The sequence below is a fragment of the Typopeltis vanoorti genome, chromosome 9 (assembly GCF_054136105.1).
Source record: "Typopeltis vanoorti isolate ZY-2024b chromosome 9, IOZ_Tvanoo_1.0, whole genome shotgun sequence".
Lineage (NCBI taxonomy): Eukaryota > Metazoa > Arthropoda > Arachnida > Uropygi > Thelyphonidae > Typopeltis > Typopeltis vanoorti.
The window spans coordinates 91,464,363-91,482,349 of record NC_143557.1 but is presented as its reverse complement, the minus strand read 5'-3'; the positions used below and the strand labels follow the sequence as shown (position 1 = coordinate 91,482,349).

The window sequence follows — 17,987 nt, the reverse complement described above, 5'->3', positions numbered from 1 at the left end:
TCTCAACTTGAAGATGCTTTTAGACATACTCTTAACAATTCAACCAACGTCTACAGAAAATGAAAGAAATTTTTCCACATCAAGTATATTCGTTACAAAGCGAAGATCACGATTGTCTGATCGGGCAATTAATACTCTATGTTTCTTAAAGTTTCATTTTAAAAATGACAAATAAAACTATTTGAAGTATTTTTTAATTTTCAAACGAATAATATTTGCATTTGTTTTCTATTAATGTTTAATTTAATAAATAAAATATTTAAATGAGATTGGTAATGTTAATACATTGTGTGATATATGTAAAAACTCACTGTATACTATAAGATTTGATTAAATAAAGTTTACATTAATTACATTGTTTATATTTTGAGAAAACTTGAAATATAACAGAAACCTTGCCAAAATGATACCATAGTGACTCTTGGTTAGCGCTCAGGGCAAGAGATTTCCATGAAATTTTGGTCGACCTCCATTTAGGAAATTTCATTTACTCATTTTTTGCTTCAACCTTTTACATATAGCAGTGTCTCGAAACCTCTGAAAGACTGCGCCGGGGGCCATGAACCTTGGTTGCCCCATCTTCTCTACTGCTTTTCTGTTTATTAACATTTACTGTTATAGCCATTATTACAGATGATCAACGAAAATTAAATAAAGATTATTTCGGGAACACTAAATTAGCTGTATACAAGACAGTGTACAAACCAGTTTTAACTTATGGATCTGAGAGCTGGGTCAGAAGTAAAACACTTGGCCAAAGACTAGAGACCTCAGACATGAGAGTCCTGAGAAAGATTAGAGGCATGAACAGATGGTATTAATGGCAGTATCATATTAAAAATGAGGATATTAGGAAAGAACTTGACATTGTCAGCATCCAGGAATGCGTTAGCAGAGTTAATCTCAGGTGGTATGGTCACTAAAATAGAATGGGCGAGGAAAGATTAGCAAAACAAGTGTTCTCTGCCAGGTTTGTAGGAAAACGATCCAGAGGAAGACCAAGATATAGGTGGATTGATACGGTACAAAGTGGCTTAGATGATTGAAATATAAGATCTGATAATGTTGGAGTCTTGACAAGTAACAGACTGATTTGGAGGAAAATTGTAGATAGGAAGTTAGTAATGATGTAAATTTTTCATGTAGTACTATCATATCCTGTACACCCCTTGAGGGTACATGTCAGGAATTTGACGATGATGATGATGATTATTTCGGGAAATATGATTTCCCATTCTCGATTCCCGAAGGTTCCAAAATGTCGGGAATTTGGAAACAGTACTATTAATATATGTAAATAAGCATAGGAATTCATTTCCTGGTCTATAACAGGAAATGAATTCCACGAGTAACCCTGTCGCTTCTCATGGGTAACTTTTCAACACTTCTCCTTTCTACTCACCCTTACCCTTTGTCCTATATATCCCCCCTCCCTCCTACACACATGTATTGCAGGCTGTTCCATTCCTGTGCTGACCATCTCCAGACATGCATTCATTGCTGCTTTCATAATCCACTCTCCTTACACTGTGTTGTCAACCTGGGCCATTCTGTTTTCCTGTTCAACTTTCATTCTCATTTTCATTGGTCTCATTTACTCATTTCAATTTCATTCACATTGGTCTCATCTAGTCCACTTGCCTGCTCATTTACATCATATCTGACTTCCACTGATAACTTGTTTGTATCACTGTTTATACTTCCTTCCATCAACAGCCTTTCCAGTTGATTCACTCCAAAACCATTCGGATGCATTCCATCACTCTTAACAATTCCATCCATCCCTCAAACTCATCACACACATTCACAAACTGCACCCCCCCCCATCACATATTTCTGCTAACATTCTGTTCTACATCATTGCTCTCTGCCACAACTCATTCTTGCCATACCTGAGCGACACAGAAACTACTCTTCTTATCACCTTGTTGTTTTTCACTCCCCTCAATAATCTTGATCTTCACATTCCCCTGATGCCAAACCAAATCATTTGTTCAAACTACAGTCCCTGACTCCCTTTGCATACTTATCTCTCATATCCGGTGCCTCAATCACCCTGTTCATTCTCCCTCCTGTGCTACTCTTGAGTCATTTACTACTCCTTTTTCTCCACTATCTTTCATTTTATTTTTTTTTGCACTCTTCTGTTCATATCCACTATACATCTAATTTCATTTTGCATATGCCTCATCTCATTTCTCATCTTAATCATTTCTTTCTTCAATTCTTGCATTCCAGCAGTCATTCTCTCTCTCTCTCTCTCTCTCTCTCTCTCTCTCTCTCTCTCTGTTGCTCAGTCAGTCAGACTTTTTTTTCATTCTTGTAGTCACTCCAGCTCTTGCACCATCAGGTTAATTTCTCCTTCCACATTTATGCTCGCTTTTCCTTTTTCAATCATTTCCATATTCATTATCACATTCTCTGCACTCATATTCTCATTCTTACTCTTCTGGCTATCATTCTCAGTCTTACACCTATCACTTAATTTCAGTATTCTTCACTTCAAGAGAGATGCTCTTGCTGCAGAGATGAAAATAATCAACAAATGTTGTGTGCTCTTTTTAACTAAAGTTTTAAAACACTGATCTTATGATAGCAATGATGAGCAGAACTTTAATGTATATGTTTATTTATTGTGTAGGTAGGTTTACAATAAATGCTATTACACATGGTACCAGAAACTGTGTGTGTAAGCAGAATGTTTAAGAATGATAAACTCTCCCAGCTTTCCTTTTCAATAAAATGTGTTTAGCTCAATTTCAGAATGAAAGCAGGTTAACAAGTATATAACCTGCATAGTGGACTCAGAAGGTAAGGGTTGAGGATGAATGGTGGAAAACAAGTTATCTACCATGATGGTTTAGATGGTAATTATTGATGGAGTGGATAGAAGGTTCTGAAGACTATAACTTCAGTTCTCTTTATAGATTTTAGTTTTTAGCTGAAGCAATCTGACTGTATAACAGATTTAAATATCTTCACCACATCAGGAGGAAAGCCTTCAGATGGTACGAAAATGGACAATTTGTTGAACGGTGTAAGTTTTACTGTCTATTAGTTTCCTGTGCATTACAGGAAACTTCTTCAGGATGGTGAAATAAAGAAATAAACTGATATTACATTGATTGGGTTTTGCAATGGTCATGCTCACAGTATCACTAATACAGAATATTTGAAATAGGATAAGCATGTTGCATGCATGATTCACATTGTATTATAATGATGCATAGAAGTTGGTTAGTAGTTGGAAGGGGATCAATCGTTCGATGCTGTTGGCACACTCTCCCTTGATGAGTCTTTGGACTCCCTGGAGGTGTCACATAATAATAATAGAATATGTGAGAGCTACTTGCTCCAGGTTTTTGATGAAAGATGACCGAATCTGATGAGGTATCAGTTTATTTTTTTTTACTTCACCCTCCTAAAGAAATGTAATGCACACTAAGCTATAGATTAAAACCTTAAATTGTTCAACAAAGTTTCCTACTTGGCCTATACCTGATACAAACTTTTAGCATTTCTTCATCCATTGAGTGTCTGAAAGAGAGGAATATCTTGGGTCATTTCTCAGAAAATGTGTAGGATTTTTGATGAATGATCTGAAATGTATGAGGTAACCCTGTATGTAGGAGAGTCAATACAGTTCACAGGGGGATCACACAGGACAGCTGTCTTTATGTTTTTGTTTTTTTTTTTCCTTTCCTTTTGGAATGTCTTTTATTATGGATTTTGGTTGGGTTTAGTTGCTTTTTGATTATTTAAAGTCAAAAATTGCCAATCAAATTTATCTGCAGTTAAATTCTGTGTTCTTCATTATTTTGTTATTTCATTTTAATGAAGACTAAACTAAAACGAATACCCATACATCTTTGAATGCTAATAAAAGAAAAATTTATAGTTGTCATGGGTAAAGGTAATTATGAGAGAAAGATAGCCTCCTCCTTTTTTTAAAATCACTACTATACAGTAGAGGCTGCAAGGCCCATAACAAATGAATGCACGATGCAGTGTGTGGGTTGGACTGCAGTCCAGAGCAAAGTAACATATTGAATGAACAATTCAGCCATTCAACTTTTTCTGTTACTCATTTTGCTGTAAACTTAGCAGAATTGAGAAGCATAATAGATACCAGTTTTGCTGAATGATATCCATAGAAATATCCATAAACAAAACACAATGCAGACGCTATCTGTGAGGCACTAGCTGGGGGATTGTAAGAGAGGGATCATCAAATACTCAAACTGCCTTCTTTTGAACAGCATCAAGAATTTTTATAGAGGTCTTAGATGCACTGCCAAAATTTTGAAAGCAATATTCCAAAGGTTGGCCATCTTTGTGATTTGTACAAGGTTAGTAGCTAGACAGACAAAAAAAAGTAATATCTTGAGTGAAAAGGATGACAAGTTTTTTGAAGCCGAGGATGCTATAGAAATTGTGTAGTTAACTAGGAGTAAGTAAGTATTAGTCTGAAAAGCAAGATCTAGTCTTGAAAGCTATGCATTATCAAAAATAAGGGAGAGAAACTAAGATCTAAGATTTTTTTTTTTTGTGAAAGAATAAAGACGAAATTGTTTTCAAATAATTAAAGGTGACTAGGTTGTTAATTACCCCCAGTTAAAGAATGGTATGGTGATCAATGTGGTGATAGTAGATGATCCTGAAACTTGAGATGTTTGAGTACTTCAGGGTTTGTCATATGAGTAGGAGAGTGCTGTCATCAGCATAACTGAATAGCTTCAGGTCCATGAGAGAAGATTAATTGTGTGTTAAATTTATATGCTAAACAAGCTGTCATCCTTTGGTCTACCTTCCACCCTCTGTGATTGGGTTGCCAGTTTCCTCTCCAGTCTTTCACTGTGTGATAACATGGTTGATGGCTCTTCTCTTTGAGCATCACCTCCAATACAGGAGTACTTCAGGGCTCTGTTCTATCCATAGCTTTGTAGATGATAGTTCTCTTCATTCATCCTGCTCATTCGATACACCATGCAGTGTGCATATATTCCAACCAGTGTCTTAAACATTGATCTGAATACTATCCTTCAATGGGACAAGGACAATCTGGTCACCACCAAAACTCATCCTTGCCTCTTCTCTTACTAAAGAAATCTCAGTTCACATTCCCCTTACCCTCAGTAATACACAAATCACCTGACATTATCAGAGATCTCTGCTTGAATTAACATTCGTCTCCTGGTACAAACACATTGTTATATCCTCTTTGTCTTATCTATGCCTTTTTTGTTATATATCTGCTTTATCTTTTATACTTTGGCTTTCTTACTGTCGCGCGCACACTGTAATTTAACAAATTTATTTGTTTAATGAACTGCACCAGTTAAATTATCCGTTGAGTGTGAAATTGTAAGAATCTTAAATTGAAGACAGAGTAGATATTATTCCCCTTTAACTCTGACCATTACCTTGTATCAGTCATGGCTTAAACTTATTACTTTTTTTTTTTTTTTTATGTTGGGCCCATATACAAGAGGTTGGCTAATCAACCTATAGTACTTTAGTATTGTATATGGGTAGTGGGTTGGGAAAGGAGAAACTTGTTGACATTTGATTTAAAAGCCTGTATATTGTATTTCTTGGGAAATACATCAGGGAAAGACTGTTCCCTAGTACAGCAGTAGCATGATGAAGGAGGAGGAAAAGAAACTTGTTCTGTGGGTTTCAAGGTGTACTGTAAAAGGATGTTGGGCAGCAGCTGTACGTGTTCCAATGGGCTTAGTGTAGAGTGGGGGAATTATTGATGCTGTTTCAGATGAACATTTTCCATGGAAATATTTATAGAATATACAAATTGCAGAGACTAAACGTCTATGTGAAAGTGAATTGGTAAGAGATGGGTCATTTATCAGTCTAATTGCTCTTCTCTGTGTTGAGTCAAGCATTTTGAGAGAACTTTTAGGAGCCCCACTTCAAATGTGAGAACAGTATTCGATAGCTGGACAGATTTGTGATTTGTAAGGTTAACAGTTTTTTTAGAGGTGAAGTAACATCTTGAGCAAAAGAGAAATCCTAGTTTTTTGGAAGCTGAGGACGCAATGGTTGTGATGTGTTTATGCCCGGAGAGGCTTGATGTCAAGGTAATTCTGAGAAGAGAAATCTCATCTTGTCTGGGAATTTGAGTGTTATCAAAAGTAATACTGAGAAAAAATTGTTCTTTTTTGTGTGGTAAATAAGACAGAACTGAGTTTTACTAGCGTCGAAGTTGACGAGGTTATCTGCGCCTTATTGGAGGATGGCTTAAAGGTCAGAATTAAGGGCAGTGGTGGTTTGATGCTCTGTGGGTAGAGGTGAGTTGTGTAGGGTAACATTTAGCAAATGAAAGGGAGGAGTGCAATGTGCTGTCATCTGCAAAACTGTGTATTGGGTTGGAGGTCAACTGAAGTAGGTCATTGATATATAGGAGGAAGAGGGTCAGTGAGAGAACTAAACCTTGGGACCTCACCATTAGTTGGATGGAGAGAGGATAGGGAGCTGTTTACCATCACACACATAGTGTGTCCAGACAGGAAGCTGACAATCCATCTGCAGAAGTCCTGAGACAGTTCAAATGATGGGAGTTTGCTTAGTAAGCCTTTGTGCCAGATCTGGTCAAAGGCTTTAGAGATATCAAGTGCAACCACTTGGGATTCACCAAATTTCTCCATGTCATTTGTCCAGAGATGGGTGATATATGATAGCAGATCACCTGTTGATCGGCATCAACGGAATCTGTACTGGTGGTTGCTTAATAGCTGGGTGGTACCTTCAAGGTTGAGTAGGAGTTGAGAATTGATGGTTTTCTCCATCACTCTAGATAGAAGTGAGATAGGGCGGTAGTTAGACGGCAGCGATTTGTCACCCTTTTTAGGAATGGGTTGAATATAGGCCAATTTCCAGGCTTTGGGATATATATATATATATACACCAGTGGAGTAAGAGAGTATGTACAAATGGCATGGGATAGGAGTCAGTTCTGCTGCACAGACTCTCAGGATAATTGGAGGAATGCCATCAGGGCCAGGAGCCTTTTTTTGTGTCTAATTTAGCAACAGGTTTATGATCTCTTTCTGGCATACAGTTGCATTGTATGTTGGGCAGTTGACTGGAGGGGGGGGGGGGCATTTGCCATTGTCAGTTATGCTTGCTACTTAGCATATTATTATTAATACCTTGTCTCTCGTTTGTCAGATATATGCAGGTGTGTTGCTTTTGGGATTAGTGCATTGACAAATCAGTCTCAATGTGTTGTTTCACAAACTAATTTAATTAAACCAAGAAATCTATTTACAATGCTCAATCTACATATGAGCATGGACACAAATAAATTACAAGTCATAGACAATTTCATGTGACTCTATCTCAGGCTTAGTTCTTTTACAATCTTAACATTTCTTTCTCATAACTGATATATATAATTTAGTAAAACATTCTAGTCATTCCTATTCATTAAAACATTTTAACTTGCCAAGCATGAGCTCATTTAACAATAGCTTACATTCACTACATACAACAGTTTGCTAACTCTTATAATAGATACTTATTCAAATACATCATGAATAATTACATTAGCCCAATTGAATATGTTCGTAGTGAAGAATTTATAGAGACAAATTTTTACCAACACATTTATCTAACAATACATGTGTTAGAATAATTACTTTTCTTAACATCAAGCAAGTAACAATTGCGTTTCGACCTCTGTATTGAAATCATCATCAGGAAACATGCATATGTACAATATACAAGCTACATGCTGCTGCACTATACAAAAGTAAAATGAATCTAAATGTTTTTTAATTATTTATCCTACTCTGACCTCTGGTGAGAAAAAAGAAAAAAAATGGAACTACATTAAACAATTTTTACAGTCCTTTCATATTGAGATTTTTTCTTCTGTCTGGGATTGTTCTCATTGCTAAATGGGTTTAAGATGGGTCCTCCACATTCTTGGAATAATTAATCCATCATGTTTTGTTCAGATTTGGATGATGTTTTAGCATTTCACAAGCTTTGAATTTTCTTTCAAACCAGGTTTTGGTGCGGTGCAGAGACTTGGTGCCTTCCCTTTGTCTACAAGATAATATTCTTTTTCTTCTGGCTGTATGCGTGTTCTTTCTTTACCACCATTTTCTTTGTCGTTGATATCTTTATCCTCCGAATTCCATTCATTAAAAGAAAGAACAATTGAATATGAAACAAGGACGCTTTACGTGAATTGTCCGGAAGTATTTACATATCCCTCTAAGTACTTACGATTAGTTATATTCCATATACTTTTTTCAGGACAGTCCTTATCCGGTTCCTTTGTCTATGCAATAATATTCTTTTTCTTCTGGCTGTATGCTTGTTCTTTCTTTCCCACCATTTTCTTTGTCATTGATATCTTTATCAATCGAATTTCATTCATAAGCAACATAGCGACCTCGGCTGTTCAATGATTGCTTTCTTCGCTGATACTCAGTGATGATTTGTGCTAATCTCCTCACATGAGATGCTCCAGCAACTGACATTAGACCTCCCATGGCAGTGGACCCAGGAAAAAAAAAAGTGACGAAAAGTCCCAAGACACTCTCTTTCCTAACACAAGAGCTTTTTATACCACATCCTGCATGTAGTATGCATGCACATCTTCGGGATTACCATCTCAGAGTTACTTTAACATCGGGACATGCTGACGTCACAACTCATGCGATGCCAGTTTGAATAATACAAAATATTTTTCATAAAGTTATTACCTACAAGAAATTTAGTATTTTACAAACTACCAATTTATATTTTTCATTCTAATTAACAACTTGGGAAAATGGACATGATACAATGTTAATCATGTGAGATTTTACATCGCATCAATAGCTTCCTCAGCATCCAAAAAAACCTTTGACATTCTCTTTTGTTCAAGACGCTGTTTTACACCCAACCATTTTTTAACTGTATACAAATCCAAATCTACCCATGGTTAGAATACTGCTCATATGTTTTGGGTGAATCACCTAAAACTTCTCTAAAAATTCTTGACGAGGTCCAGAGAAAGCAATTCAGCTCATTGATTATCCCTTTCTTGCAGATTCACTTCGGCTTCTGTCACACAAATGCAATATTTCTGCTCTTTGTCTATTCTAGGTACTTCAATGGTCATTGCTCCACTGAACTGGCAACCATCATTTCTCCACTTTCTGTACCTGCTAATGCAAGAGCAGCAGCTGCCTACCATCCCTTTACTGTACAACTTCAAACACACTAAACCAACTTTTCCTCTGAATCATTTGTTCCATCCAGGTTGATGATAGACACAGTACTTCTCTATACCCCCTTCTCCTTTTGGAATCAGTTGTATGTGGACTTGCTTCCATGCTCAGGGATGGTAAGATGAGAATAATATAGGTCAGAAATAATAAATGGCAGGTATTAGGTTGGAAATAGATCTAAGTATAATTGATCAGATACTTTCAGCACCTGAAGCCTTTTTTGGTGTCCATGTCAGACATTGCCTAGGAGGCAATGTCTGAGATAAAGGTGGAGATGATTTACTTTGCTTATCTGTTTTGGAATTGGATGAAAACAAGGATGCCATAAGGTCGTCTGTATTTTCAGGTGAAGTTACACTACTGTTATCTGGATGAGAGAAAGGCAGTGCATTGATGGGAAGAAATTGCACTTGATAGCTTTTGCTAGGAACCAGATGGCACAGCTGCCATTTATGTGATATATCTGCATATCAGAAGATTAGCTGTAACCCTGTTAAAACTAAGATAAAGTAATTGATGAAGTTGTAATGGTGGCGGAATATTATCAAAATTGAGGAAGAGTGAAGCATGCACTTTCTTTCCTCCAGGAAATGAGACGACTGCATTAAAATTCACCACCTCACCCCACTTCAGGATAGCAAGGGGATCAGTGTTTATTATTATTATTATTATTATTATTATTATTATGAGAGACCTTCAGGGAGTAAGAGACTCATCGAGGGAGGCCACATACTACACACACCAGCTATCATACTTATTCTTGAATTCATTCACACTGCTTGCACTCACAAATCCAATGGCAATCCATTCCCAATCATGCACCACCCTATGAGAGAAAAATCTAGTCCTCACCCCTCTTCTTAGCAGCCTTCATTCTCAGCTTCCAAGGATGCCCTCTTGTCCTTTCCCCCACCCTCCATAAATTGATGAAATTCAATTTATGGAGGATGGGGATTTCATCAATCCTGATGACCCTTTCAGAAGTTTGTAAGTCTCAATCATACCTCCCCTCTTTCTTCTGTTTGTTAGTGTCTTTGGTCTACAAATTCTCAATCTATCTTCACACTCAGTATTCCACAATCCTGATATCATTTTTAACACTTCTCCTTTGTACTCTCTCTCTCTCTCCAGTATGGCAATGTTTACTACAATCTTTTGTTTCTTACTAAATAGTTAGAATTTGAAATTAAGTTTGAATGTGGTAAGTGATAATTACTTTCTTAATTTGAGATGTTATACATAAAAGGACAAAACAAGCTCCTCCCCAGTTTAACATATATAACTGCATGGGAACTTTGGTTTGTAATAAAATTTCCTGAATGTTTATTAATAGTGTAAATTAAACCAGTCATCCAATTTTTCATAACATAAAAAAATTTCAATAGAAGACTATGCTATCAAAATTTAAATTATTAATTTTTTTGCTGTTTCATATCATTTACCATAATTCAGGGATGGCAACAAAAGAAGGTGTGATTATGCTGGCTTCTACAAATCGTGCAGATGTTCTTGACAAGGTAAGAATATACAATTTTAGATTTAATTTTTTAGATATATTATCACACCTTTGCAATAGACAAATTTATTTTAAAAACAGGTATGAAGACTTCAGTTTTGCTAAAGCAAAAAGTTAAAAAAACATATTTATATCTTAAATGATGACACCAGTGTTTTACCAGAAAAAATCTGTCATTATGAAGTAGATATACACTTAGTGGACAAAACATTAGAGATAGAGGTGACGGAAAGTTGATACTGGCATCTCCTGAATGCAGACAGTAAACAGTCAGACATTGGGGGCTTCCCAACAGTGTATTGCAATCGACGAACACAGGTAAATGTGGCAATTTTAGCAATTTTGTTCGTGGACGTATTATTGGTGCAAGACAGATGGGTCATTCCATCTCCCAAGTGATAAGAACCCTAGTGTTCTTAACGGTAACTGTATCAAGGGTCTATAGCGAGTATACCATCAACAGACGTACCAGCACTTAGCGAACAAGTGGTGGCCAACTACATGCTATTGATGACTGAGGTCGACATAGACAGTTCAGATCCATACAGACCAACTGCAGGGCAACAGCAGCATAAATCACATCCAGTTTTAATGTTGGGGTCCAATCAGTGTTAGTGAGCAAACGATACAATGGTACTCTGCATACCATGGGCTACGGAAGCTGACGCCCTACTCGTGTACCACTGTCGACAGCTCATCACTGGGCAGTGCACCTCGCCTGCTGTTGGGAACATCCAAACTGGACCTCTGCACAGTGGGGCCAGAGTCGTGTGGTCTGATGAATCCCCATTTATCAATTATACCAAGCGTGACAGGAAGCTGTGGGTGTGACATCGACAACATGAGGCCATGACTCCCATCATGCCAGGTTGGCTCTGTTCAAGAAGGTGGTGGTGGTGCTCTGTGATGGTTTTGTGGAGCCTTCTTATGTGACACATTAGGTCCCCTTAGTGTGTCTGGAGAGGTTCTTAAATGCTGTGAGCTACCAGAATGTGCTGGCTGATCACATACAGAGGTTCATGGACTTTGTGCATCCTGCAGCCAATGACTTGTTTCAGCAAGACAGTGTACCACTCCACTGGCTGCAACCACCCAGGCATGGCTCAAGGAGCACTTATCTGAATTGGACCATCCAGTGGTTTCCAAGGTCCCTGGATTTAAATCCAATTGAATCTCTGTAGAATGCCATAGAGCGAGACATCAGATCTATGTATCCACGACTAATGTCTAAGGTGCAGTTGTGAATAATGCTGCAAAAGGTATGGCTGGAATTACCTCTGGCAACCCTCTAACATCTGAGAGTCAGTCCCTTGGAGAGTACAGACAGGAGGAATGTTTTGTCCATTGATTGTAGCTGTGAGGACTGCATACATACATACAGTATGTATTAATAAATGTTCAGCATGTTTGTTTAGAGGCAATTTGATAGGAGGAGTCCAATTTTACTCTTTGCACCATTATCTGTGTATCATAATGCGAATAAAGGTTTATAGATTACATTACTGTATAAGAAAGTGGTTAAATAAGACTGTATTCCATAAATGAAAGTAATCTGCTGCTTATCTGACTTCCAAAAACAGTGGTCCTTCAATGTTTTAAACTTAAGTAAACTGATCTCTGAGATTTTACTTTTCTATGATGCATTATTGTTCCTGTGTAGTCAGTTGAATTTGAGTTTTTTTTTTTTTTTTCACTATATATCACTCTTTATATATATACAGGGTGTTCGGGATAAATTTGACAGTTTCGTAAGGAAAAAGAAAATCTTCTTTGTATCTATTAAATTTAATGAATGACAAAAAAACATTACAGGCAGAGTTAATTACAATACTATCAACAAGATTTACTCAAAATAACCACCAATTAGCATCGATCACAGCTTCAATTCTGCTTCGGAACCTCGAACAAGCTGATGCTACAGTCTCCCTGGGAAGGGCCGCAAAAACTGTTTTAATTTTATCCATTAACTGGGCTTTTGTATTACTGGACAGTGCGAATTGGTGTCTTTTTCAACTGCGCCCCATACAAAATAATCCATGGGGTTAAGGTCTGGGGAGTTTGGAGGCCAAACATTTGGACTGGTGAAGTCGTAGAAATTTTCAGACAACCATTTTTGACTTTCCCAGAGGTGTGGCAAGGGGCCGAATCCTGCTGCCATACATACGGCCTACCATTGGCTACCCTTGTTATCCAGGGCTTGACTACAGTTAGCAACTCCACGAACAAAGCCCGAATTCCAATGCCAGGGTTCTTCAACACCTGTTCCTGCAGATTTGCGAGGAATTCTGCTGTAACGAACGCAATCAGATCGTCTGCCTAGGGATCTTCTTCTTGCTACATCCTCGTAGTCACCATTGCAAGTCTCTAGTTCATGCCCTGATTGTTTTTACTGTATTCAGGGAGCATTGGGCAGCAGTCGTAATATCCTTATTTTGATGGCGGGCACGAATCATCATGATACAAGTTATTCTCTTCCATGATTCAGGTGGGTTCCAGCTATCCATCCTTTCTGACATCTTGTATATGAATGAAGAAGGGTCCAAACTTTTAAATGAAGAGAAGTGTGTGTTAATACATGTAACTTACGGAAAAATATAATTAATTATAAATATGTCAAATTTATCCCGAACACCCTGTATATATATATGTAGCAGTAATATAACATGAAATTGGTTTTTTTTTCAAATAACATTTTTTTTAATTAAGAAAAAATTATGTTAGACCCATACACAAGAGGTTTTGGTTAACCTATAGTATGTTAGTAACATGTATGAGAATATGTTTGAGTAAGGAGAAAATTTGTTTACATTAGATTGAAGGGCTTTGTATTGTATTCCTTCAGAAACACAAAGGAGGAGAGGCTGTTCCAGAGTGCAGCTGCAGTAGGAATGAAAGAGGAGGAGGAGGAGGAGGAGAAGAAGAAGAAGATTGTTGTGTGTGTTAGGAGTTGGATTTTGAGGGAGTGTTGGGTGGCAGCTGCATGTTTTTCAATGGATTTGTTAGAGAGAGAGAGAGAGAGAGAAGGGAGGGCGGGATTATTAATGCTAGTTCTGATGGATATTGCCATTGAAATATTTATTGAAGATGCACAGCTGATATTAAACACCTATGTGAAGTGGTTTGAGTGAGTGGTTAGAGATGGTCATTAATCAATCTGATTGCTGTCTTCTGTATTGCATCTAGTATTTTTAGGGAACTCTTGGATACACTGCCCCAAATGTGTGACTAATACTCGATGATTGGGTGGATTTGTGATTTGTACAGGGTTAACAGTTGTTCAAAAGGTAAAGTAGTGCCTTGAACAAAAGAGGAATCCTAATTTTTTTATGCTGAGGAGGCAATGGCTATAATGCCAGGATGCTACCAAGGAGAGAAATCTCATCTTACCTAGAGGTCAAGATGTTGTTGAAGATAAGGCTGGGAGAATATGGTACTTTTTTTTGTGGTAAACAAAACGTATGCAACTACGTTTTGCAGGCATTTGAATTGACAAATTTTATCCAAGACCCACTGAAGAATGGTTTGGAGATCAGAATTTAGGGTTACAGAGGTTCATGCTCTGTCAGTTGTAGTGGTTTGTCTAGTGAGGGAGGAGGATTGTAGTATTCACATGTGGTAGGGCTCATGTTCACATTCTGAGGAGAAGTGCCTTTGAGTTTGTTCATAGCTGCCATTAATTATGATGTGCTCACTGGTGTGTGTGTCACAAGTTACCATCACTATTTACAGGAAGTAAATTCCATCCCTTTTTCTGTTTGTGGGCCTGAAGCATTGGCATTTGGCCATTAGTCTGGGATCAAAACTGCATATTTTGATTAGTTTGGTAATGTCATCCTTCAATGTTTCGTCACTTTTGGTGTGGCATTTTAGGATTATGACATTTTTTTTTGTTGTTGAAAAGTATATGGAAATATGATTTCTGCATTACTTCAACCTTGCTATCACCTCTGGGTCTGGCTACCACTGATGAGACCTCAATAAAGGTCAAAACCGGTCTGGGTAGTGACCCTTCCCATAATGCATAGCATTATACATGTCTGCAAGGAGATGTGCTTTGCATTATGGGATACTAAGGCAAGTGATGTGAAGTCATACCACCTTTACCACGAGTTGCCCCAGTCCTGAAAAAACTTCAGGCACAAACTTTGTTTGCTTACACTTGGATAAAGGATTAAACCAAGTATATAATTTCTTGGTATCTTTAATTTATTGGGTTTTCTTTTGTTTTGAAGCTTTGATCAACTTATGCACCATTGTATGATGAGGCTACAGAGCTGACTGGGGAGTCATTTTCAGTAATAAAATGTGACATTAATGAAATTTTAAAAATATGAAATTTTTTTAAAAAGAAAGTTACTTTTTTTTTTTTTTTTTTGAAATATCAATCTAAACTATGTTCTGCATAGGTTTAATTGTACATCATCTACTTTGATTTAAGGCTCTGCTTCGACCAGGTCGCTTTGATCGTCACATCTGGATAGATTTACCTACATTGCAAGAAAGAAAAGAAATCTTTGAACAGCATCTGAGGGATGTTACGCTGGAATGCAAACCAGAACATTATTCTCAGCGTATGGCTCAACTTACTCCCTGCATTTAGTGGTAAATATTATGTAGTAGTGTTTGCATCTCACAGTTGATTTTATAAAAGATAATATAGTCAACTTCCATGGTAGCATTCTCATTATCACATTAGTCCCTATAAGTTTGCCATAGTGATAGCTGATTCTATAATAAACTGTTAGCATAAGAATGGATTGCTTTCAGTCATACAGTAATACCTGCCTTATGACACTTCGCTACGATCCACTCACACAATGGCTTTCAATTATAACCAGGCCCATTTATACAACACTGCAGTCACGCATACGATGGTTTTAGTGACATGATACCCCCATGCATCACCTGATGTGCAGTTTTTCGTGAACTGTTTATTTATGATATCGTTGCTCCTTACATCTCTTTGTGTTTTGGTGTTTCACAGAAATAATGGCAGATAAATTCAAAATAAGGGTGTTGTTACTTCTATTAAAATGAAAAAGTTGCATGAACCCGTTACATTTTACACTAAGATTGAAATTATTATTATTATTAAATACGATGTGTATCAAGCAATGAGATAGGCTGCAGGTTAAACTTTCTTTGGAAAGTTTAGTATCTTGTTTGTAACAACTATTGTTACAGTTGTTAAAAACAAAGATAAAGTTCACATTGAAGTGAAAAGTGCTACACTAGTTAATACTATAGTTATCCATAAACGTGACAATCTTGTTTACAAATTGGAAAACCTTTAATCATGTAGATTGATGACCAAACTGGTTGGTGCATTTCTGTAAGCCAAGCTGTTCAGAATAACTTGTTTTTTTTTTTCAAAAATTATTCTGAGTTTTTCGTATGCATATATGACATAAGTAAATGCTTTATTTATGTCATTTATGCACATATATTATATTACTGCTTAAAACATTATTAAACCAGGCTTTTACAAGTGAAAAAAAAAAAAAAAAAAGGTAGGGATTTGCTATACAACAAAATTTGCCATATGATGGTACTTTGGAACTTAACATGTCATATGACCAGAGTATGCCTGCATTGCATAAAAATATTTAATATAAATGAAGCTTGTATAAATGTTTTTATGCAATATGATACTTGCTTCAATTCTGAAACACTAAAAGTAATGTTTCCAAGGTTTTATGCTAAAAGGGGATATGGTCCACTATTCTATTGGGAATCTACCTCTCTATAGTTTATATATATATATATTCATCCTAACATCCAAATTTTCACCCCAAACACTGATTTGTATAAAATTGATTCAACAGAAAAAGTTTTAAAAATGAAATAACTTTTCTATCGTTTATTTAATAGCCTTTTAAATATTCTAGCTCAATCCACTGAAGTTTACTACACTTCTCAGTTTGCAAAGCTTTTTTTTAAAGAAATAGCAGTTATTTTAAAGTTATTTTTGTCTCACAGCACCTTTTGGAATGATTGTGGATTATTCTTTAGAATATTCCTTTGGGTAAAAAAGAAGTTTATGATTTCACTTAAAAAAAGAAGAAGCAGTTTTTAATTAAAATTTGGGGAAAATATTTCCAGTTATATTGATTGGTGTTGTGTATTAAATAGCAGAGTTTGTTCTGCCAGTCTGAATATATGTCCTTGGTAAAATTTGCTATATCTTCTGGAAATCATACTTTTCCATTACACTTTCCAGACACTTCTAGGTAGACACTCTCTACCTAAAAGTTCAGATCAGAATAGCACTCTAAATGTTTACTGTATTCAGCAAATCTAACATACTAATGTATAGGTATTTTCATGAGCAATGTTCTATTGAATTGGTGCCACTGCCGGCATTCCTCTATTTCTTTTTTTTTAAGCCTGAGTGAACATGAGCAGCTGCTGGTCAAAACTCATTTACTGTCCATCTGTAAACCTACAAAACCAACGTATTGTCCTCTTCTTGCTTTCTCTTTACTTCTGTTCTTTGGAAACAGCCTTTCTCAGTCTGTTTTCCCCAAAGACTACTACAATCTTCAGTGGTCAAGAAAAACATCAAAAGATTCTTGCCTTGTCCTTAATCTCATGTCACAAGCATATATGCACACACACATGCACACACACATGATACTGAGGCTTAGCAACTTATAACACAAACACATTAGTAGGGGCTGGGGGGGGGAGGCTAAAGATATTCTTCTGGGGGATAGTTAAAATAGATAGCATGATTGAATGTCTGGGACTGAATGTCTAAAAATACTGATATAACTAATGTTCGGCAACCTCTGTGTGGAGTACACTGAACTTTGGCTAAGTCTAGTTGGTCTGCATCAACTCCTCTGTCTACATCATGTTGGTAGCCTTGGATATTATCTCCTGACCAATGGGCATTAAACCATTAAATGGGAAGAAATAATATCAAAGTGAACTGACATAAGAAAGGTCTATAAATGAACTTATGACTAAATAAGTACACGCAACCACAGTAATAAGTTTTAATAAGTAAATATTTCATCCTAAGTAATCATAGGACATCGTCAGTACAGTTAATTCAAACAATACTAGGAATAACATACAGTTAGGGCGCATGATTACAATGGAATCCCAATATGCATGCAGTATGTGTTATAGAATTAAATTTAAAAAAAAAATAGATTACATTAAAATAAGATAACATATATAAAAATTATTAAACCCAAACCAAAAATTTGGCTACGATATGT

The 17,987-nt window shown here is 36.6% G+C and overlaps 1 protein-coding gene across 1 annotated transcript in view; it reads left to right on the top strand.

The window, feature by feature from the left end:
- Positions 1 to 17,987, top strand: part of Spg7 (SPG7 matrix AAA peptidase subunit, paraplegin) — a 299,389-nt gene that overhangs the window by 166,822 nt on the left and 114,580 nt on the right. Inside the window, exons 12-13 of the mRNA XM_090397373.1 lie at positions 10,695 to 10,759; positions 15,197 to 15,352. Coding sequence (XP_090253499.1) covers positions 10,695 to 10,759; positions 15,197 to 15,352 — 221 coding nt within the window. The remainder of the gene's footprint in view (positions 1 to 10,694; positions 10,760 to 15,196; positions 15,353 to 17,987) is intronic.